Source organism: Amblyraja radiata, chromosome 38 (assembly GCF_010909765.2).
Source record: "Amblyraja radiata isolate CabotCenter1 chromosome 38, sAmbRad1.1.pri, whole genome shotgun sequence".
In the NCBI taxonomy this organism is placed as follows: domain Eukaryota; kingdom Metazoa; phylum Chordata; class Chondrichthyes; order Rajiformes; family Rajidae; genus Amblyraja; species Amblyraja radiata.
Window position 1 is genome coordinate 4,592,208 of NC_045993.1, and position 24,358 is coordinate 4,616,565.

Below are 24,358 nucleotides of genomic sequence, written 5' to 3' on the forward strand. Positions count from 1 at the left end.
TTTTCTCTGGAGCATCGGATGTCGAAGGGGAGACCCGATAGAAGAATAGAAGAATTATGAAAGGCTTATGATAGAGTACCCTTACACCAGGATGGAAATGTCAAAGACTGGAGCACATAAGTTATTTTTTCACATACAGAGAGTGTTGGGTGATTGGAACATGTTGCCTGGGATGCCGGTGGAGGCAGATATGATCGAGACTATTGGATAGGCACATGAAATGCAGGGAATAGTGGGATATGGATCACATGTAGGCAGAGGAGATTATAGTTTCATAGCAAAAGGATTTGAGTATAAGAGCAGGGAGGTTCTACTGCAGTTGTACAGGGTCTTGGTGAGACCACACCTGGAGTATTGCGTACAGTTTTGGTCTCCTAATCTGAGGAAAGACATTCTTGCCATAGAGGGAGTACAGAGAAGGTTCACCAGACTGATTCCTGGGATGTCAGGACTTTCATATGAAGAAAGACTGGATAGAATCGGCTTGTACTCGCTAGAATTTAGAAGATTGAGGGGGGGATCTTATAGAAACTTACAAAATTCTTAAGTGGTTGGACAGGCTAAATGCAGGAAGATTGTTCCCGATGTTGGGGAAGTCCAGAACAAGGGGTCACAGTTTAAGGATAAGGAGGAAATCTTTTAGCACCGAGATGAGGAAAACATTTTTTTTCACACACAGAGAGTGGTGAATCTCTGGAATTCTCTGCCACAGAAGGTAGTTGAGGCCAGTTCGTTGGCTATATTTAAGAGGGAGTTAGATGTGGCCCTTGTGGCTAAAGGGATTAGGGGGTATGGAGAGAAGGCAGGTACAGGATACTGAGTTGGATGATCAGCCATGGTCATATTGAATGGCGGTGCTGGCTCAAAGGGCCGAATGGCCTACTCCTGCACCTATTGTCTATGTTTCTATGTTTAATTTGGCATCATGTACGGCATGGACATTGGGGCCGGTTCTACTTTCTAGCTAGTGTGACTTGGGTGGGGAAGGGATAGAGAGAGAGGCAATGCCGGGGCTACCTGAAGTGAGAGAAATCAATATGCATGAATTAAGGTCTCAGGAAGGCTTCCGACCTGAAATGTCACCCATCCTTTTTCTCCAGAGATGCTGCCTTACCCGTTGAGCTGCTCCAACACTTTGTGTCCATCTTCGGTGTAAACCTGCATCTGCAGTTCCTTCCTGTACATGTATTACAATCGAGCCGTGGGGTGGGAAGATTGCAACCTTCACGTGGTCCGCCCTGTTTCGACTAATGCAATCAACTCGATGTGCACAAACGGAAGATCAAATAGCACAAGTTGTCCAACAACTTAAGGCTGTGCATGCCACATGAAAGAAGAAGAATTGAGCCATCAGCAGTGCACTGTCATCCCGATACAGCCAACAGCAGTTTTGAAGACAAGGTGAGACCTTCAAAGTCGCCAAGGACAAGAGGAGCTTTCAAATGTGTTTCCTGGCCACCTGAGCCACAACTACTAATTCCCCGAGACAAGGCTTGGTTCCTCACTCGAGGCAAATCCATGCAAAATACAAACCAGGCAGACTGGAGAGCAGAAAATAGCACTTGTGACTGAGGTCCACTTATTCAAAGTATGTTGCCCGGGAGATATCAGTGTCCAATTGATCCATGTTTCCCGAAGGCAGATTCAGTTCACGGAGAGAATGATTTTTTTTTTTTTTAAATCCATGCTTGATGGTCTGTTGACACAAAACTGGACGTCAATGTGAAGACAAGACCCTGGTTACAGCGCGAGTTGCCCAAGGCTGGGAATGGAGAAATAAAGGCTGACATTCCTCATCTCATCAAGTGCCAGTGGAGCAATGTGGAACACACATTGAAGAACACACTGCAGCCCTGAATGGAGAAGCATTTTTGGTTTAGTTCAGGAAAGAACTGCAGAAGCTGGTTTAAATCGAAGGCACAAAAAGCTGGAGCAACTCAGCGGGACAGGCAGCATCTCTGGAGAGAAGGAATGGAGGTTGTTTCGAGTCAATAGACAATAGGTGCAGGAGTAGGCCATTCAGCCCTTCGAGCCAGCACCGCCATTCAATGTGATCATGGCTGATCATCCCCAATCAGTACCCCGTTCCTGCCTTCTCCCCATATCCCCTGACTCTGCTATTTTTAAGAGCCCTATCTAGCTCTCTCTTGAAAGCATCCAGAGAACCTGCCTCCACCGCCCTCTGAGGCAGAGAATTCCACAGACTCACCACTCTCTGTGAGAAAAAAAGAGTTGAGACCCGTCTTCAGACAAGGTATAGATCTGTGTGTGTGTGTATCCGTGTATCCGTCCGTCCGTCCGTCCGTCCGTCCGTCCGTCCGTCCGTCCGTCCGTCCGTCCGTCCGTCCGTCCGTCCATCCATCCATCCATCCATCCATCCATCCATCCATCCATCCATCCATCCATCCATCCATCCATCCATCCATCCATCTATCTATATATATATATATAAATAGTGCACAAAGATTTCTATTTAGGCCTCAGCTTAATATAATGAGACACAGCATTCATTATGACCGCACACTACCTTGACAAATCTAATTAAAATCTACCGCTGGTGGTTAATGGAAATTAATTTCTTACAGTTGGAGATACCTGTGGCAGATGCTGAAGGCTGCATTGTGATACGGTTCATGCTTAACCAGTTACCTGACAATGAATAATTGCCAGCTGTTTGTGGGTGCCATGCTTCACCAGCAGCTGTCTCCACTGAGGTATTCTGCAGAGGTTTCCGCAACACTTGGCTGGGACTATCCCAACGCTTTAAGAAACGGTTAGACAAGCACATGGATAGGACAGGTTTGGAGGGATCTGGACCAAACGCGGGCAGGTGGGACCAGCGTAGCTGGGGCATGTTGGCCGGTGTGGGCAAGTTGGGCCGAAGGGCCTGTTTCCACGCTGTATCACTCTATGACTCTGATGGCTTGCTGGTGTATCATCGATTCTCAAACCAGACACTGATGTGGAAGCTCACAAATAAATCTATGGTCGACACTCACGGTGGCCCAGCGATAGAGTTGCTGCCTCACAGCGCCAGAGACCAGGGTTCGATCCCGACTACGGGTGCTGTCTGTACGGAGTTTGCATGTTTGACCTGCGTGGGTTTTCTCCGGGTGCTCCGGTTTCATCCCACACTCCAAAGACGTGCAGGTTTGCAGGTTGTGTTAAAAAGAACAGTTTAAGAAGGAACTGCAGATGCTGGAAAATCGAAGGTACACAAAAATGCTGGAGAAACTCAGCGGGTGCAGCAGCATCTATGGAGCGAAGGAAATAGGCAATGTTTTGGCCCGAAACGAAAGTCTATTTCCTTCGCTCCATAGATGCTGCTGCACCCGTTGAGTTTCTCCAGCATTTTTGTGTACCTCAGGTTTGCAGGTTAATTGGCTTCGATGAAGAATGAAAATTATCCCTCGTGTGTGTGTGTGTGTAGGATAGGGCTAGTCTAAGGGGGGGGGGGGGGGGGGGGGGTCGCTAGTCGGCACGGACTCGATGGGCCGAAGGGCCTCTTTCTGTGCTGTATCTCTAAAGTCTAAAGAATGATGAACAAAAGGGGGATGATGAGGCAGTTGAGAACATGCAAACTCCACACAGACAGCACCTGACGTCAGTTTTTTGGCGCTGTGAGGCAGCAGCTCTACCAGCTGTGCCCCTGTGCCAGTCTAAGAATGTAAATTTGCCTTAATGATTTTAAATTTATGTTCAAATGCCACTCTGGGCATTTCTCTGTGCCCTCCCCATCCTTTAGCTTTCAATATATTCCTTCCTTCAATGGTGAAAATACAGTGATGCATTTCCAAGTCAGTTCGATGTGAGATTCGAAAGTAATTTGCATTCACTGAGGTGCCAATACTTTTACATAATTTTAACACGCAGAACCTTTAATGAAAACAAGTATAAGAAAGAACTGCAGATGCTGGTTAAAATCAAAGGTGCCTTTTGCAGTGACGTTCGAAGCCACCAGAGGAAGGTGGTGAGTTCGAGGAAGAGCTCCTACTGAAACTACATGTTATATTGTGTAGGAAGGAACTGCAGATGCTGTTTTAAACCGAAGATAGACCAAAAAAAGCTGGAGCAACTCAGCGGAACATGTGACAATAAACTTAACTAAAGCTTTTGTTGCGTAACTTACAAAATTCTTAAGGGGTTGGACAGGCTAGATGCAGGAAGATTGTTCCCGATGTTGGGGAAGTCCAGAACAAGGGGTCACACAGCTTAAGGATAAGAGGGAAATCTTTTAGGACCGAGATGAGAAAATCATTTTTTACAGAGAGAGTGGTGAATCTGTGGAATTCTCTGCCACAGAAGGTAGTTGAGGCCACAGTTCATTGGCTATATTTAAGAGGGAGTTAGATGTGGCCCTTGTGGCGAAAGGGATCAGGGGGTATGGAGAGAAGGCAGGGATGGGATACTGAGTTGGATGATCAGTCATGATCATATTGAATGGTGGTGCAGGCTCGAAGGGCCGAATGGCCTCTACTCCTGCACCTATTTTCTATGTTTCTATGTAACTCCCTTACTAATCAAAAACCTATCATTCTCCGCTTTAAAAATACCCAATGACTTGGCCTCCACCGCCGTCTGTGGCAATGAATTCCATAGATTCACCACCCTCTGGCTAAAGAAGTTCCTCCTTATCTCCATTCTACAGGTACATCCACTTATTCTGAGGCTGTGCCCTCTGGTCCTAGACTCTTCCGAGCGGCAGGGTGGCGCAGCGGTAGAGTTGCTGCTGCCTCACAGCGCCAGAGACCCAGGTTTGATCCTGACTACGGTTGCCTAGAATTTGTACATACTTCCAGTGACTGCGTGTGTTTTCTCCTGTTTCCTCCCACATCCCAAAGACGTGCAGGTTTATAGGTTAATTGGCTTCTGAAAAAATTGTCCCTAGAGCGTAGGATAGAACTAGTGTACGGGCGATCGCTGGCCGGCACGGACCCGGTGGGCCGAAGGGCCTGTTTCCATGCTGTATTTCCAAACAAAGCACTCCCACTACTGGGAACATCCTCTGCACATCCAGATAGTCTTCCATCTGTGCATCAGGCCATTCATGGTGACGTCCAACTCCAAGTCATAGCCTTCCAAGTCAGCGTGGTGTGTAGTTAGTGTCATTCGCAATACAGTGAGAACTGGGCAACCATTGCACGGGCAATTGATAAAGCACCAATTAGGAAATCAGTATATTGTTATTTCCAAAATAGTTTATACAGCAACAGTAATACAATAAAAAGTCAAAATGGTCACCCCTCTCCCACAGGTGTACATCGAATAGAGCTAATCATTAGAAAACTACCCTGAACACTGATTTGTGTGTGTGTGCGTGTATGTGTGTGCACGGGCATGTGCGTGTGTGTACCTGTATGTGTATGCATGTGTGCGTGCATGTGTGTGCACGTGTGTGCACGGGCATGTGCTTGTGTGTACCTGTGTGTGCATGTGTGTGTGCATGTGTGTGTGCATGTACGGGTGTGTGCCTGTGTGTATGCGCGCGTGTGTGCACGTGCGTGTACCTGTGTGTACCTGTGTGTGTGCATGTGTGTGTACATGTGTGTGTACATGTGTGTACACATGTGTACAGGTGTGTGCCTGTGTGTGCGCTTGCGTGTGCCTGTGTGTATGTGTGTACATGCGTGCACATGTGTGTACATGGTGTGTGTACGTGTGTACATGCGTGCACGTGGGAGAGAAAGTCAGAAGATGAATCAAGAGCTAACCAGAGTTTACTGAGGAATACATCAGGATGAAACAACATCTACAAGACATGATGGTGGGAGAGGCATCAGCCCTTGTTGGTCCAGGAGAGGCCAGGTGAAAAATACATTATTTTAACTTTTAAAAATTAAACTATAAACTAAGAGATTTTTAATTACAATTGCCTGAGAGAGATTTAAAAAAAATACTGGATCTTACGTGATTTTCCTTCTGGTGGAAAAATGGGATAATCGATAGATAGCTTGATATCACAAGGTATCTGCAATTAGGGCATCATTCCTATTCAAAGAATCTGGTTGAAGCACGATGTAACTACATTTCACAATGAATGAAGAGGCTGCAAGCTTGCTCTCCCAAGGACTAAGATCATGGTTGTTTAGATCTTCTCAGGGAAGAGAGTGAAGAACAGTTTTCACACCAGCCCCGCCATTCTCCATGAGCAGACGGCAAGATGGGTACGAAGGAACTGCAGACGCTGGCTTACACCAAAGGCAGACGCAGAAAGCTAAAGTAACTCGGCGGGTCAGGCAGCATGTCTGGAGAAAGGGACTAGGTGACGTTTTGGGTCGAGACCCTCCTTCAGACTGAGAGTCAGGCGACAAGGAGAGTGAGAGTCCATCTCCCCTGAAGAAGGGTCTCGATCCGAAACGCCACCCATTCCTTTTCTCCAGAGATGTTGCCTCTCCCCCATGCGAGTTACCCCGCACCATTTTGTGTCTGCCTTCAGCAAAATGGGTAGACTTGCCTACCGACTCATTGTAGAGGTGACCGTGTGTACGCCTCTAGGGCAAAAGGCAAGGAGTGCAAGGGTAAATGATAAAACTAGGCACCGGGGATAAACCTAGTCCAAGCACATAGGAGATACAAAGGGAAAAACATCAGACATTGGATGGTGGGCAAGTCCTTTGGGTCTGCGCAGCTTTCCTTCTGACTGGAGTGTGTTCAAGTCAAAACCATTGGATCTCTCTTGAGTGGAGTGCATACACTTTGCAGATGGTGGTCTTTCCTCTGAGGCATATCTGACCTTTCCCTCGCTCTCCACACCCATCCCTTAGACCCCAAGACCCCCGACTTGAGGATGGAGATGGACTTTGTAGCCAGTTTAAAATATAAATTGTCTCGAATTCGAGTTGGGTACAAGACCACAGGAGGATGATGATAAGAAGACCTCCTATCATTGAGGATGACTTCCTTCCAACCCATTGGCCAGGTCTGTAGGAAGGCTGCACCTTCTCCAAATTGATTTAAACTCCAAAATTCAACTCTAAACTGGGAGGATTTTAATTGCAATTGGCCGGAGAGAGATCTTATGTGATTTTTCTTCTGGTGGGAAAGGGATAATCGATAAATCAGGAGATAGCTTGAGAACCTTGCGGGTGGAGCACCAAGGCAAATTCCTTGTATGTGAATACATGGCCAATAAATGTATTCATTATTATTAATTATTATCTAAAAGGTATCTGGATTCATGGAGCCAGATTAAGCCCCATTTGGCCCATATCCCTCTAAACGTTTCCAATCCATGTCTTTTTGTGCGCTGGGGATGGGCAAGGGGAGGGAAAAGGACATAGATGGTGTGGCTTGATGGTAGAGTTGCTGCCTCACAGCGCCAGAGACCCAGGTTCGATCCTGACTAGGGGCACTGTCTGTACATTCTCCCCGTGACCTGCGTGGGTTTTCTCCGAGTGCTCTGGCTTCCTCCCACACACTCCAAAGGTTTGTCGGCTAGTTGGCTTGGGTATAATTGTAAATGGTCCGTGTGTGTGTGTGTGTGTGTGTGTGTGTGTGTGTGTGTGTGTGTGTGTGTGTGTGTGTGTGTGTGTGTGTGTGTGTGTGTGTGTGTGTGTGTGTGGATCGCGGGTCGGCACGGACTGGGTGGGCCGAAGGGCCTTGTTTCCGCGCTGCATCTCCAAACTAAACTAAACAAAACTAACAAAGAAGGAATTTAAAAAAATACCATCCTCTTTTTCCAAAATGGAAATCCAAAAATTGCTCAAAATATTTTTAACGTTTTTGGGTTCCAAGAACCGTCCTCAGGGCCCAGCTGAGCCCCCTCGCAGTGGTCTCTCTCTCGATCTCTCTCGCTCTCAGGTTTAGTCTCGCTTGCGGAGAATGGTGTATATCACCCCGCTGATGAGGGTCAAGGGGAAACACAGCCATCCCAGAATGTAGGAGGACCCGTACCCCCCATCCTGGTCTTTGGTGTGGAAGTAAATAGTGTAGATGACAGCTGCGATCACCACACACAGACCTGCAAGAAAGACACAGGCATCATTAATTACCCCGCGAGGCTTTGGACGCAAGGCGCGGAGATCGGCCCCGTCAGCCCGCGCTGGCCCGCGGTCGCCACCCACAGACTCGGAAGAAGACATCCATGGACTTACAGGAGAGGAGCTGGAAGACCCCCGTGAAGATGAAGCGGTTGCCTATCTTCAGGGTGAAGAGCTGGCAGATGAAGACGAAGAAGCCACAACAGCTGAAGATGACAGCGAGGACCATGCTCGCTTGCACAGCCTGCAGGCAGTCTGCAAATGCAACACACAATCAGTGGTAAACCTCAGCAGCCCAGAGAGCCTCATGTCGACGAATGTAGGTCCCTTACAGTCAGAGACAGGTGGATTTATAATGGGAAACAAAGAAATGGCAGAACAGTTAAACGAGTACTTTGGTTCTGTCTTCACTGAGGAAGACACAAACAATCCCCTCGTGAGATTGGCCCTCACCAGCGGAGTAATATACACCATTCTCCGCAAGCGAGAGAACAAACTTTTTCACCCAGAGAGTTGTGAATTTGTGGAATTCCCTGCCACAGAGGGCAGTGGAGGCCAAGTCACTGGATGGATTTAAGAGAGAGTTAGATAGAGCTCTAGGGGCTAGTGGAGTCAAAGGATATGGGGAGAAGGCAGGCACGGGGTATTGATTGGGGATGATCTGCCATGATCACATTGAATGGCGGTGCTGGCTCGAAGGGCCGAATGGCCTCCTCCTGCATCTATGTTTCTATGTAATCTCCCAGAAATACTAGGGGACCGAGGATCCAGTGGGAGGGAGGAACTGAAGGGAATCCACATTAGTCAGGAAATGGTGTTAGGTAAACTGTTGGGACTGAAGGCAGATCAATCCCCAGGGCCTGATGGTCTGCATCCCAGAGTACTCAAGGAGGTGGCCCTAGAAATCGGGGATGCATTGGTGATCATTTTCCAATGTTCTCTCAGACTTAAAGATAGCGGAGTCAGGGGATATGGGGAGAAGGCAGGAACGGGGTACTGATTGGGGATGATCAGCCATGATCACAGTGAATGGCGGTGCTGGCTCGAAGGGCCGAATGGCCTACTCCTGCACCTATTGTCTCTCGACTCTGGATCAGTTCCTGTGGACTGGAGGGTAGCCAATGTAAGCCCACTTTTTAAGAAAGGAGGGAGAGAGAAAACGGGGAATTATAGACCAGTTATCCTTATATCGGTCGTCGATTGTTAAAGATGTTATAGCAGCGCATTTGGAAAGCGTTGACAAGATCGGTCAATATATATTTACAACAATTTAGGCGAGGGATTAAAATGTGACATCTCCAAATTTGTGGATGACACAAAGCTGGGTGACAATGTGAGCTGCGATGAGGCTGCAGGATGACTTGGATAGGTTCAGTGAGCGGGCAGATGCATGGCAGATGCAGTACATTGTGGATAAATGTGAGGTTATCCACTTTGGTGGCAAGAACAGGAAGGCAGATTATTATCTGAATGGTGTCAGATTAAGAGAAGGGGAGGTTCAACAGAGACCTGGGTGTCCTTGTACATCAGTGACTGAAAGTAAGCATGCAGGTGCAGCAGGCAACGAAGAAAGCTAACGGCATGTTGGCCTTCATTGCGAGAGGATTTGAGTTTAGGAGCAAGGAGGTCCTACTGCAGTTGTACAGGGCCCTGGTGAGACCGCACCTGGAGTAGTGTGTGCAATTTTGGTCTCCTAATTTGAGGAAGGACATTCTTGCAGGTCCCCGTGACCTGTGTGGGTTTTCTCCGGGTGCTCCGGTTTCCTCCCACTTTCCAAAGACGTACAGGTTTGTTAGTTAATCAGCTTCTGTAAATCGCCCCTAGAGTGTGGGATACGAAACTGGGATAACATAGAACCAGTGTACGGGTGACCGATGGTCGGCACAGACATGATGGGCCGAAGGGCCAGTTTCCACATTGCATCTCTAAACTAAATGTAATGAGGTAGGAAGGAACTGCAGATGTCATGAGGGCCAGACACAGGAGTGGCTACCATCTAGCTGGGAAGTGTGTAAAGTGTTATTCCTGCAAATCCCAGAACAAGCTAGTGTGCAGAGACAAGGCAACAGCTTCTTGTTGTGTTTAGTTTAGCCTGTGGCCACTAACGCATGTCATTCTAGAGATCCCAGCCCCAGCCAAGTGGAGGATGGGGACTGGATGCCTGGTTTCACCAGCAGGTGGTGCCAGTGAGTCAGCTTGAAAAAGACCATATGTCCAGGTCACGTCTAGAGATACACACACACACACACACAGATACACACACACATGCACACGCAGACACAAACACACATGCACACACATGCACACACACAGGCAGATACGCACACACATGCGCACGCAGACACAAACACACATGCACACACACGCAGATACACACACACACACATGCACACACAGGCAAACACACACACACACATGCACACGCAGACACGCACACATTCATGCACACGCAGATACACACACACACGCATGCAGACACAACACGCAGACACACAGGCAGATACGCACACACACATGCACACACAGGCAGACACACATGCATGCACACGCAGATACACACACACACGCATGCAGACACAACACGCAGACACACAGGCAGATACGCACACACATGCACACGCAGACACGCACACAGGCAGACACGCGCGTACACATAGATACAGACACACACACGCATACACTGACACACACACGCGAACACACAGATAGACACACAGACAGATAGACACACAGACAGATAGAGACACACAGCCAGACACAGACACACACAGATATGAACACAGATACAGACACACATAGACACACAGACAGACAGACACACACAGATATGAACACAGATACAGACACAGACAGACAGACACACACGCATGTACACAAAAACAATCCCAGCTGGAAAAGGGTGATGTGGACTGATTTAAGCGCAAGGGAAGGAAAGATGAACAAAGACAGCGAGCTGTAAATAAGAGTGAGTACAAGCTTGATAGGCAGCGCTTGATTTAGCACGGGAAAAATGCGAATACACTGTGTGGAGTTTGCACGTTCTCCCCGTGACCAGGTGGGTTTCCTCCGGGTGCTCCGGTTTCCCTCCACATCTCAAAGGCGTGCGGGTTTGCAGATTAATCTGCCCTCTGTAGGCTGCCCCTAGTGTGTAGGGAGTGGAGACGCAAAAGTGGGATAACACAGAACTAGTGTGGGTAGACAAAAAAGCTGGAGGAACTCAGCGGGTGCAGCAGCATCTATGGAGCGAAGGAAATAGGCAACGTTTCGGGCCGAAACCCTTCCGGGTTTCAGCCCGAAACGTTGCCTATTTCCAGAAGGGTTTCGGCCCGAAACGTTGCCTATTTCCAGAAGGGTTTCGGCCCGAAACGTTGCCTATTTCCTTCGCTCCATAGATGCTGCTGCACCCGCTGGGAGTTTCTCCGGCTTTTTTGTGTACCTTCGAATTTCCAGCATCTGCAGTTCCTTCTTAAACACAGAACGGGTGATCGATTGATTGATGGTCAGCGTGGACTCGATGGGCTGAAAGGCCTGTTTCCATGCTATATCTTTAAACCAAATACTAATGAATGCTCGGGCATTTCAATACAACACAGTTGTATCTAAGGGCGGCAGGGTTGCGCAGTAATGGGGTTGCTGCCTTAGAGTCGCAGGGACCCGGGTTCGATCCCGACTACGGGTGCCGTCCATACTGGGTTTGTACGTTCTCCCTGCAACCACGTGGGTTTTCTCCAGGTGCTCCGGTTTGAACGATTAGTTTAAAGAAACAGCGCGGAAACAGGCCCTTCGGCCCACCAAGTCTATCCTACACACTAGGGACAATTTACAGAAGCCAATTAACCTTCAAACCTGCAAGTGTTTGGAATGTGGGAGGAAACCGGAGAAAACCCACGCAGGTCACGGGTAGAGCCTATAAACTCCGTACAGGCAGCGCCCGCAGTCAGGGTCGAACACGGGACTCTGGCGCTGTGAGGCAGCAACTCTACCGCAGCCCGCATTCCAAAGACGTGCAGGTTTGTAGGTTAATTGGCTTCTGCAAATCGGGTCTAGTGCGTACAATCCGAAACTGGGATAGCATGGAGCTAATGTACCAGTGATGGATTGTCAGCAGAAGGGCCTGTTTCCATGCTGAATCTCTAAACTCAAACCTGTCCCGAGAGCAGGAGACGACCCGAATGTAAATCAAAAAGCTAGGCAGTGGTAGTGTGTGATGGTACGTACCATCCAAATCTTTATCGACTACAGTGACACAGGTGCCGTTCCCATGGAAACACTGCTTCCAAATGTCCATGCTGTAGTCGGCTGTGCTCCACCAAGCCTGTCGGCAGAACAAACAGACAGCATACAGGGTGAGAATAGTCAACATAACATACAGGGTGAAAATCACCCTACCACAACCAGAGGATCATAACAAGAGGATTTCAGTATAGGAGTAAAGAGGTTCTTCTGCAGTTGTATAGGGCTCTGGTGAGACCACATCTAGAGTATTGTGTACAGTTTTGGTCTCCTAATTTGAGGAAGGACATCCTTGTGATTGAGGCAGTGCAGCGGAGGTTCAAGAGATTGATCCCTGGGATGGCGGGACTGTCATATGAGGAAAGATTGAAAAGACTAGGCTTGTATTCACTGGAGTTTAGAAGGATGAGGGGATATCTGATAGAAACATATAAAATTATAAAAGGACTGGACAAGCTAGATGCAGGACAAATGTTCCCAATGTTGGGCGAGTCCAGAACCAGGGGCCACACAGTCTTAGAATAAAGGGGAGGTCATTTAAGACTGAGGTGAGAAAAAACTTTTTCACCCAGAGAGTTGTGAATTTGTGGAATTCCCTGCCACAGAGGGCAGTGGAGGCCAAGTCACTGGATGGATTTAAGAGCGAGTTAGATAGAGCTCTAGGGGCTAGTGGAGTCAAGGGATATGGGGAGAAGGCAGGCACGGGTTATTGATAGGGGACGATCAGCCATGATCACAATGAATGGCGGTGCTGGCTCGAAGGGCCGAATAGCCTCCTCCTGCACCTATTGTCTATGTTTCTATGTTTCAGAGAGCAGTGCCCACTCAGTCTTAATCTTTCTGCAGCGAATTGTGGACGCAGCCCAGACCATCGCACAAACCAACCTCCCTTCCATCGACTCCATCTACACCTCACGCTGCCTCGGCAAGGCCAGCAGCATCATCAAGGACCAGTCGCTCCCCATCCACTCCCTCTTCTCCCCTCTCCCATCGGGCAAGAGGTACAGAAGTGTGAAAACGAACGCACACCTCCAGATTCAGGGACAGTTTCTTCCCAGCTGTTATCAGGCAACTGAATCATCCTACCACAACCAGAGTGGTCCTGAACTACTATCTACCTCATTGGTGACCCTTGGACTATCCTTGATCGGACTTTGCTGGCTTGACCTTGCACTAAACGTTATTCCCTCATCATGTATCTATACACTGTAAATGTCTCGATGGTAATCATGTATTGTCTTTCTGCTGACTGGTTAGCACGCAACAAAAGCTTTTCACTGTACCTCGGGGGCAGTCCTGGGTTACTATATACCTCACTGGAGACCCTCGGACTATATTTCATTAGACTTTACCTTGTGCTAACTATGATTCACGTTATTCCCTTTACCCCGTGTAACTGTACACCGTGGGTGGCTAGATTGTCATCAAGTATTGTCTTTGTACCCAATGTGCAGTTCCGTATACATTTCAAGACCCCTCCTCAATGTCTACAAAGCCCTCAATGGGCTTGCCCCCTCCTACATCAAAAGTCTTCTCACCCACCACTCCACCTCCAGGTCCCTCAGATCGGCCGACTTGGGGCTGCTGAATATCCCGCGGTCTAGGCATAAGCTCAGGGGCGATCGACCGAGCCTTTGCGGTTGCAGCTCCTAGACTGTGGAACAGCATCATCCCTCTTCCCATCAGAACTGCCCTCTCCATCGACTCCTTTAAGTCAAGACTAAAAACATATCTATACTCCCAAGCCTTTCCTGACGTCCACTGAGCAAGGGCTATATGTATATATGTATGTAGTTTGTTTGTTTATACTATTCTTATAACAAATTCAATTCAATTCAATTCAATTTATTGTCTTTCTGTAAATGTAAAACACTTTGGCCAACGAGAGTTGTTTTTTAAATGTGCTAAATAAATAAATGTGACTCGACTTGAACGAAAGCTTTTCACTGTACCTCGGTACACGTGGCAATAAACTAAACATCCTACACACACCCGAGGCTTCCTACAGAAGCCAATCAACCAACAAGCCTGCACGTCTTTGGAGCGTGAGAAGAGTCTGGAGCACCCGGAGAAAACCCAGCTTTTCACTGCACATGTGACAATTACCAAAGCTTTTAAACTGGGGGATGGGAGATGACTTCTCCCTAGCTCTTCACTTCATCTGTGTCCGATTCTACCGGGAGCGAGGGAATCCAAGAGCTCCACACTTACACTGTTAGCCGTGGATATAATGAGGAAGATGATTGTGCTAAGGTGCAGGAGGAAGATGGCAAGCAGTAACAGCAGCATGTTGCATCCACCGAGTTGTCCGTGGGCAATTTCTACGCAAAAAGTAATCCTGCAGAGAATAGAAAAATAGTTAAGACACTTCATGCAAATCTGGAATAACATAAAAACAGCATCCGATTTATATATATATATAAAGGGCTTGTCCCACAGGCGATTTTTCAGTGGACTGCCAGCGACTGTCAAATACCTGTGGAGAGTACAGAGTCGCCTAAAAAGTTGCCTAAGTGGGACAGGCCCTTTAGAAAGAACTGCAGATGCTGGAAAAATCGAAGGTAGACAAAAAATGCTGGAGAAACTCAGCGGGTGATGCAGCATCTACGGAGCGAAGGAATTAGGACGTTTACAGTCGAGACCCTTCTTCAGACCAATCTCCGATTTATATTGTGTAGGAAGGAACGGCAGATACAAGGTAAACTTAGAAACATAGAAAATAGGTGCAGGAGGAGGCCATTCAGCACCACCATTCATTGCGATCATGGCTGATCGTCCCCAATCAATAACCCGTGCCTGCCTTCTCCCCATGGCCTCCACTGCCCTCTGTGGCAGGGAATTCCACAAATTCACAACTCTCTGGGTGAAAAAGTTTTTTCTCACCTCAGTCTTAAATGGCCTCCCCTTTATTCTAAGACTGTGGCCCCTGGTTCTGGACTCGCCCAACAATGGGAACATTTTTCCTGCATCTAGCTTGTCCAGTCCTTTTATAATATTATATGTTTCTATAAGATTCCCCCTCATCCTTCTAAACTCCAGCGAATACAAGCCTAGTCTTTTCCATTTTTCCTCATGTGACAGTCCCGCCATCCCAGGGATCAATCTCGTGAACCTACGCTGCACTGCCTCAAGCACAAGGATGTCCTTCCTCAAATTAGGAGAGTGCAAGGTAAAGCCAGCAAAGTCCAATCAAGGATAGTCTGAGGTAGCTAGTAGTTCAGGACTGCTCTCTGGTTGTGGTAGGATGGTTCAGTTGCCTGATAACAGCTGGGAGGAAACTGTCCCTGAATCTGGAGGTGAGCGTTTTCACACTTCTGTACCTTTTGCCCGATGGGAGAGGGGAGAAGGTGGAGTGGCCGGGGTGCGACTGGTCCTTGATTATGCTGCTGGCCTTGCCCAACTGCGGATGCTGGTTTATACTGAAGTAGGACGCAAAGTGTTGGAGTAACCCAGCAGGTTAAGGCAGCATCTCTGGGGGAAAAGGAATAGGTGACATCAGGCCACTTTTCAAATGTCACTCTGTGTCTTTTTTTGTTGTAATCCAGCATCTGCAGTTCCTCATGTCCACACAGCTGGGTTTCAGACAGAGACGGGAACTTGCAGTCCTGTGTGGGACGGGACGGGACGGGGCAGGTCGCACAGAGGAAGCACAATCAGCGGCAGTGTTGCTGCCTTAACAGCACCAGAGCCCCGGGTCCCAGGTTCGATCCTGACTCTGAGTGCTGTCTGTACGGAGTTTGTACGTTCTCCCAGTGACCTGCGTTGGGTTTTTTTCCCCCCCCAGAGATCTTCAGTTTCCTCCCCACACTCCACAAGACGTGTAGGTCCCTTGTCCCTTGTGCGTGTAGATAGTGTTAGTGTGCGGGGATCGCTGGTCGGTGCAGACTCGATGGGCTGAAGGGCCTGTTTCCCCGCTGTATCTCTAAACTAAAGGTGATGTTTTGGGTACTTCTTCAGAATCAGAATCATACTTACACAAAAATGCTGGAGAAACTCAGCGGGTGCAGCTGCTGAGTTCCTCCAGCATTTTTGTGTACCTTCGATTTTCCAGCATCTGCAGTTCCTTCTTAAAAACTCAGAATCACACTTTATTCGCCCAGTATGTTTTGCAACATACGAGGAATTTCTTCTTCTTGCCTGTGGCGTGTGCACAGCCTAAAGTTGTGGGACAACTTGTTCTATTTGATCTTATTTGATTGTGCCCGCCAGGTTGATTGCGTTCATCGAAACAGGGCGGACCACGTGAAGGTTGCAATCTCCCCATCCCAATATTTTGGGTTGTACACTGGGGATGATCAGCCATGATCACATGGCAGGGCCGAATGGCCTACTCGAAGGGAGGAACGGGGTACTGATTGGGGATGATCAGCCATGATCACATTGAATGGCGGTGCTGGCTCGAAGGGCCGAATGGCCTACTCCTGCACCTATTGTCTATTGTCTACACTCGAGTCCGAAGAAGGGTCCAAACTTGAAACCTCAGGCGTTTTCTGTGTACTTTTTTTGGCAATCCAACAACTGCAGTATCTCGTGTCCACAGCTGGATTCAAGTCGGATAGACAAACGTGCAGTCTGTTGTGTATCGGGACGGGGGGGGGGGGGGGGGGGGGGCATGTCCCATGGGGGAGGCGAGGTCAGCTAACTGGGACTAAAGGTCGGAGGGTTGCAGTCTGCTCCGAGACTCCCTCCCTCCCCCATCTCCACCTGCTGTAACATGAACTCCCGGCCTCTGTCGTGCAGCTGCCCGTTAGTTAACAGGCACATTAGCCTGCACGCACAAACACACACACACACACACAGTCACGCCGGGCCAATCTCACCCAGCCCCTTCTATCATGTCCATCGGACCTCGCTGTAACACAGTGCTGGGGTAGACACATTCCTGGCTCAGATAAAGACAACCACTGGATTAAAACATCATACAACATACAACCCTCAATGCCAGCTCCACCAACAATGTTTAGTTAGAAACACAGAAAACATAGGGGAAAATAGGTGCAGGAAGAGGCCATTCGGCCCTTCGAGCCAGTACAACCATTTAATGTGCGGTGCTGGCTCGAATCTTAATCCAGGAAACACTTTTTCTCACAGAGAGTGGCGAGTCTGTGGAATTCTCTGCCTCAGAGGGCGGTGGAGGCAGGTTCTCTGGATGCTTCCAAGAGAGAGCTAGATAGGGCTCTTAAAAATAGCGGAGTCAGGGGATATGGGGAGAAGGCAGGAACGGGGTACTGATTGGGGATGATCAGCCATGATCACATTGAACGGCAGTGCTGGCTCGAAGGGCCGAATGGCCTACTCCTGCACCTATTGTAGGAAGAGGCTTCGAGCCAGCACCGCCATTCAATGTGATCGTGGCTGATCATCCCCAATCAGTACCCCGTTCCTGCCTACTCCCCATATCACTTAGCGGGTCAGGCAGCATCTATGGAGAGAAGGAACGTGTGTCTAGCTTCGGAGCAAACCAGCATCTGCAGCTTCTTCCAATGTGTAAGTATATTGGAAGGAACTGCGGATGCTGGTTTACACACGCATAAAAACAAACAATAGTAGTGCAAAATGACGGGCAACGTGCAAGGAATGCCAGGCAGCGGGACAAACGCGCTACATTCATACACATGTGACGGGAAACACACAGAGGAAGCGTGGAATGTGAAACGGCATTCTCTCTCCAGTTACTACTCACCCCTCCCCTCTCTCTCTCACACACACCCACACTCTCTCTCACACACACCCACACTCTCTCTCACACACACCCACACTCTCTCTCTCACACACACCCACACTCTCTCTCTCTCACACACACCCACACTCTCTCTCTCTCTCACACACACCCACACTCTCTCTCTCTCTCACACACACCCACACTCTCTCTCTCTCACACACACACCCACACTCTCTCTCTCTCTCACACACACCCACACTCTCTCGCGCGCGCACACACACCACACGCGCGCGCGCGCGCACACACCCCCACGGCGCATCGCGAGCAAAAGACCCACACGCGCGTCTAGCAACCCACCACACGCGCGGAACACACACCCACACGCTCGCGCGCGCGCCACACACCCACACGTGCGGCGGAGCTACACACACCACACGCGACGCGCGGCGCACACACAACACTCTCTCGCTCACACACACCCACACGCGCGCGCACACACACACCCAGCGCGCTCTCACACACACACCCACACTCGCTCGCGCGCACACACACCCACACCTCGCGCTCTCGCACACACACCCAACACTCGCTCTCTCGCACACACACCCACACGCGCGCGCTCTCTCACACACACCCACACTCTCTCTCTCTCTCACACACACCCACACTCTCTCTCTCACACACACCCACACTCTCTCTCTCACACACACCCACACTCTCTCTCTCTCACACACACCCACACTCTCTCTCTCTCTCACACACACCCACACTCACACACTCTCACACACACACACTCACACTCTCTCACACACACTCACACTCTCTCACACACACTCACACACACACACTCTCTCACACACACACACACTCTCACACACACTCTCTCACACACACACACACTCTCACACACACTCTCTCACACACTCTCACACACACTCACACTCTCTCACACACTCTCACACACACACTCTCTCACACACTCTCACACACTCTCTCACACACTCTCACACACACTCACACTCTCTCACACACTCTCACACACACACTCTCTCACACACTCTCACACTCTCTCACACACACTCACTCACACACTCTCACACACACACACACTCTCACACACACACACTCATATACACTCACACACTCACACACACACACACTCTCACTCACACACTCTCTCTCACACACTCTCTCTCACACACACTCACTCTCTCACACATTCACTCACTCTCACACACACTCACTCTCTCACGCACACTCACACACACTCACTCTCACACACACTCACTCTCACACATTCACTCACTCTCACACACACTCACTCTCACACACACTCACTCTCTCTCTCACACACACTCACACACCCTCTCTCACACACCCTCTCTCCCCCTCTCTCTCTCACACCCTCTCTCCCCTCTCTCTCACACACACAGAGAGAGAGATTCCTGCCGCAGCGAGCGCTAAAGGGACTCTTAAAAAAACAAAACATAACTGATTCAAAACATCTGTGTTAAAGTCGCGATCCCCCGCGTTCATCCCTAACCGCGGGGGGGGGGGGGGGGTTTACAAAACCACTCTGGAAATAAAGAACTCTTTCCCTTAACCCGTCGTAAACATACACATCTCACCCCTGCAATTCCCATTAAGATAGAAAATTATGTTTTCTCCAATCGGACAAGAGGCGCCGTTAAACATTAGACCCCCAAGTCCTTTATATACGTGAAGTTGGGGGCCGTTTGCAACTTAAAACTCCAACGCTTTAGTGCAGATATAGGTCGCTCACAGTTTACAGCTGCATGTCACTTTCTTCCATTGAAAAGATCATTCTCTCCCACTTCGTCCCGGGGTTAAGGGGGTGTCATCTCCTGCCCCGGCTTGTAGCAGAGGAGAATTGCCCGAAAATTAAACCAGCACAAGGCGCGCAAACAACTGGCGCTTCCCAAAAGCAAAGGAAAACGTTTGTTTTAAAGTTTTCTTTTCGCCCAAAGGAATGTTTTCTTGCGGGAAAAGGGGGGTGGAGGTGAGAGGGGGTGTAAAGGGGTCAGATATCAGAGGGCTTACCTGAGATCCCTGACAAAACTAGTACTGCTGTGGATAGAGTTAGTGGAGAACAAGACGTGATGATCACTGCTTGGTCTCTGCAGCCAACGCCCTCCTAGTTTACCCGAGTCAATCCTTTCCGATTCAAAGCGCCTCCTCGCTCTCTCTCCCTCAACCAGTCTCTCCTCTCCTCCCTTAAAGGGACTCCCTTGAATTTTCTCCCGTTATATTGACTTCTCGTGTCGCGTTTAATCTCTTATACTCTGGCTTTTGAAGCACAAAGTGACCGGTTTTTGATCTGGTATTTTGTTGGTTCACATCCTTGATCAATGGTGTTTTATCATTCAAGTTTTATTATTATTAATGTTTAGAGTTTTCTGAGTCACTCGTAACTGTCGCTGTATGTCATGTTGTTACTTGTGGGCGGAGCACCAAGGCAAATTCCTTGTATGTGAATGAAGGGTTTCGGCCCGAAACGTCGCCTATTTCCTTCGCTCCCTAGACGCTGCTGAACCCGCTGAGTTTCTCCAGCATTTTTGTCTACCTCCAACTTATTTTTATTCCTGGAAAACTTTTTTTTTGTCTGCACTTAAGGCTTGGATAGTGGATGTGGAGAGGATGTTTCCACTGGTGGGAGAGTCCAGGACTAGAGGTCACAGCCTCAGGATTAAAGGACGTTCATTCAGGAAGGAGATGACATTCTTGCCATAGAGGGAGTACAGAGAAGGTTCACCAGACTGATTCCTGCGATGACAGGACTTTCATATGAAGAAAGACTGGATAGACTCGGCTTGTACTCGCTAGAATTCAGAAGATTGAGAGGGGATCTTATAGAAACTTACAAAATTCTTAAGGGGTTGGACAGGCTAGATGCAGGAAGATTATTCCCGATGTTGGGGAAGTCCAGAACTAGGGGTCACAGTTTAAGGATAAGAGGGAAGTCTTTTAGGACCGAGATGAGAAAATCATTTTTCACACAGAGAGTGGTGAATCTGTGGAATTCTCTGCCACAGAAGGTAGTTGAGGCCAGTTCATTGGCTATATTTAAGAGGGAGTTAGATGTGGCCCTTGTGGCTAAAGGGATCAGGGGGTATGGAGAGAAGGCAGGTACAGGATACTGAGTTGGGTGATCAGCCACGATCATATCGAATGGCGGTGCAGGCTCGAAGGGCCGAATGGCCTACTCCTGCACCTATTTTCTATGTTTCTATGAGGAGGAATTTCTTTAGTCAGAGGGTGGTGAATCTGTGGAATTCTTTGCCACAGAAGGCTGTGGAGGCCAAGTCAGTGGATGTTCTTAAGGGTGAGAGATAGATTCTTGATTAGTACGGGTGTCAGAGGAGAAGGCAGGAGAATGGGGTTAGGAGGGAGAGATAGATCAGCCATGATTGAATGGTGCGGTAGACGTGATGGGCCGAATGGCCCAATTCTGCTCCTATCACCTACGACCTAATTATTGGAAGTGAACATTTTCCAAGGAGCCTTTTATTTTTAACTTCAACTTCTATTAACTTCAAAAATGAACTTTATTCAAAATTTAAAAATGTGCACAAAAATGACTGTGCACAAATTCTCAATACATTCCCAGTGTCCGTATATTCATAAAGGTGTCCCAAGTGTGTAGAGTGTGGGTGAGAAAGTGGGATAACATAGAACTAGACTGGTCGGCATGGACTCGATGGGCCGAATGGCCTGTTTCCATGGTGTATCTATAAACCAAAGTAAACATTCAGTCTCACTCGCGATAAGCTCAGTGGTTTTGACTTGATCTAAACATACACAAGGTCATAAGGAATAAGAGTAGAATTAGGCCATTCGGCCCATTCAAGTCTACTCTGCCATTCAATCATGGCTGATCTATCTCTCCCTCCCACCCCCATTCTCCTGCCTTCTCCCCACAACCTCTGACACCCGTACTAATCAAGAATCTATCTATCTCTGACTTAAAAACATTCACTGACTTGGCCTCCACAGCCTTCTGTGGCAAATAATTCCACAGATTCACCACCCACTGACTAGAAATTCCTCCTCATCTCCTTCCTAAAAGAACGTCCTTTAATTCTGAGACTATGACCTCTAGTCCTAGACTCTCCCACAAGTGGAAACATCCTCTCCACATCCACTCTATGCAAGCCGTTCATTATTCTGTATGTTTCAATGAGGCCCCCCCCCCACATTCTTCTGAACTCCAGCCCAGGGCCGACAAACACTCATCTTTGGTTCCTGGGATCATTCTTGTAAATCTCCTCTGTGCCCTCTCCAGAGCCAGCACATCCTTCCTCAGATATGGTGGAAACAGACCCAACGTGTCCACACCGACCATCATTCACCCGTTCTCACTTGTTATTCCTCTCTGGCATCCACTCTCTACACCACAAGGGGGTCAATTAATGGCCGCGCCGACCAGCGATCACCTCGTACACTAGCACTGGCTGCAGTGCTGGCTCGAAGGGCCAAATGGCCTACTCCTGCACCTATTGTCTATTGTCTGGCACTCTCCTACACACTGGGGACAAATCGGGCAATCGGCCAATTAACCTACAAACCCAAAGATAGGCACCAAGAGCTGGAGTAACTCAGCGGGACAGGCAGCATCTCTGGAGAGAAGGAATGGGTCGATGTTTCAGGTCTGAAGACGGGTCTCGACCCGAAACGTCGCCCATTCCTTCTCTCCAGAGACGCTGCCTGTCCCGATGAATTACTCCAGCTTTTTGTGTCTATCCTCGGCTTAAACCAGCATCTGCAGTCCCCTCCCTACAACCTACAAGCCCGCAGGTCTTTGGGAAGTGCAGGAGGAAACTGGAGCAGCCGGAGGAAACCCTTGCAGGTCACGGGGAGAACGTACAAACTCCGTACAGACAGCACCCGTGCACAGGATCGAACCCTGGTCTCTGGCGCTGTGAGGCAGCAACTCTACCTGCTGTGCCACTGTAAACATAGAAAATAGGTGCAGGAGGAGGCCATTCGGCCCTTCGAGCCAGCACCGCCATTCATTGTGATCATGGCTGATCGTCCCCTATCAATAACCCGTGCCTGCCTTCTCCCCATATCCCTTGACTCCACTAGCCCCTAGAGCTCTATCTAACTCTCTCTTAAATCCATCCAGTGACTTGGCCTCCACTGCCCTCTGTGGCAGGGAAATCCATAAATTCAAAACTCTCTGGGTGAAAAAGTTTTTTCTCACCTCAGTCTTAAATGACCTCCCCTTTATTCTAAGACTGTGGCCCCTGGTTCTGGACTCGCCCAACATTGGGAAAATTTTTCCTGCATCTAGCTTGTCCAGTCCTTTTATAATTTTATATGTTTCTATAAGATCACCCCTCATCCTTCTAAACTCCAGTGAATACAAGCCTAGTCTTTTCAATATTTCCTCATATGACAGTCCCGCCATCCCAGGGATCAATCTCGTGAACCTACGCTGCACTGCCTCAATCACAAGGATGTCCTTCCTCAAATTAGGAGACCAAAACTGTACACAATACTCCAGATGTGGTCTCACCAGAGCCCTATACAACTGCAGAAGAGTGTCAGGACCTGTCTTTGCTGCGTAAGAGAGGAGCGGGAGAGAAAATGAGGAACCTTAAATCGGTGAGGGTGACATCAGTAATAGAAAAACACTGAATCTATTTTTAAGGAAGTGGTAGTGGTACACTCAGAGATTAATAATAGGATGAGGCGGAATCAGCATTGGTTTTATGAACTAAATGTTTCATAATTATACTGGAATTTTTCCAGCTTTCTCTCCCCCACAACGGTGGCGCAGCGGTAGAGTTGCTGCCTCACGGCGCCGGAGTCCCCGGATCGATCCCGACTACAGGCGCTGGCTGTACGGAGTTTGTACGTTCTCCCCGTGACCCGCGTGGGTTTTCTCCGGGTGCTCCGGTTTCCTCCCACATTCCAAAGGCGTGCATGTTGGTCGGTTAACCGGCTTGGTAAAACTGTAAAATTGCCCCTAGGCAGATGGGACTCGTGTAGATGGGCCAGTTTGGTCTGCATGGGCAAGTTGGGCCAAAGGGCCTGTTTCTATGCTGTATCACTCTATTATTTTATAGCTATGATGGGCAATAATTGCCGGTTTATATTCTTGTGCTTTCTTTTGAAAAATGCCAGAACGAGATTACGACACTGAACTGGTTGAACTTAATTCTGTTTCCTTGTTGATAAGGGGGACAGTTCGCAGTTGGCGCCTTTACTCTGGGGCTTCAACATCGGGAGAAAAATGGTGCATGGGAGAGAAAAGACTTTGCCTTCCATCACAGTGAGGAGGAGATTCACTGTGATGGATGTTTGTGTGAATTGGATTGTTTGGATGTCTTGTAGGAATTGTCTTGTTTGTGTGGCTGTAGAAACGGAGTTTCGTTTGAGCTTCACTGAGGTTCAAATGACATGGAATAAATATTGAATTGAATTGAATACTCCTGCTCTGATAAACAGGCATGTTCGA

The 24,358-nt window shown here is 48.5% G+C and overlaps 1 protein-coding gene and 1 long non-coding RNA gene across 2 annotated transcripts; both read right to left on the reverse strand.

Annotated features, from left to right (window-relative positions):
- Positions 1-7,033: 7,033 nt before the first annotated feature.
- Positions 7,034-20,094, reverse strand: LOC116967092 (peripheral myelin protein 22-like). Its single transcript, XM_033013566.1, has 5 exons — positions 19,936-20,094; positions 14,424-14,550; positions 12,198-12,294; positions 8,094-8,234; positions 7,034-7,960 (listed from the first exon to the last, which is right to left on the reverse strand). Exons 2-5 carry the CDS (start codon positions 14,499-14,501, stop codon positions 7,803-7,805), a joined length of 474 nt encoding a protein of 157 aa, XP_032869457.1. The 5' UTR covers positions 14,502-14,550; positions 19,936-20,094; the 3' UTR covers positions 7,034-7,802.
- LOC116967093 lies at positions 7,034-23,721 on the reverse strand. Its single transcript, XR_004410137.1, has 2 exons — positions 23,665-23,721; positions 7,034-7,289 (listed from the first exon to the last, which is right to left on the reverse strand). It is a non-coding gene; the product is annotated as an uncharacterized LOC116967093 (long non-coding RNA).
- Positions 23,722-24,358: the final 637 nt, after the last annotated feature.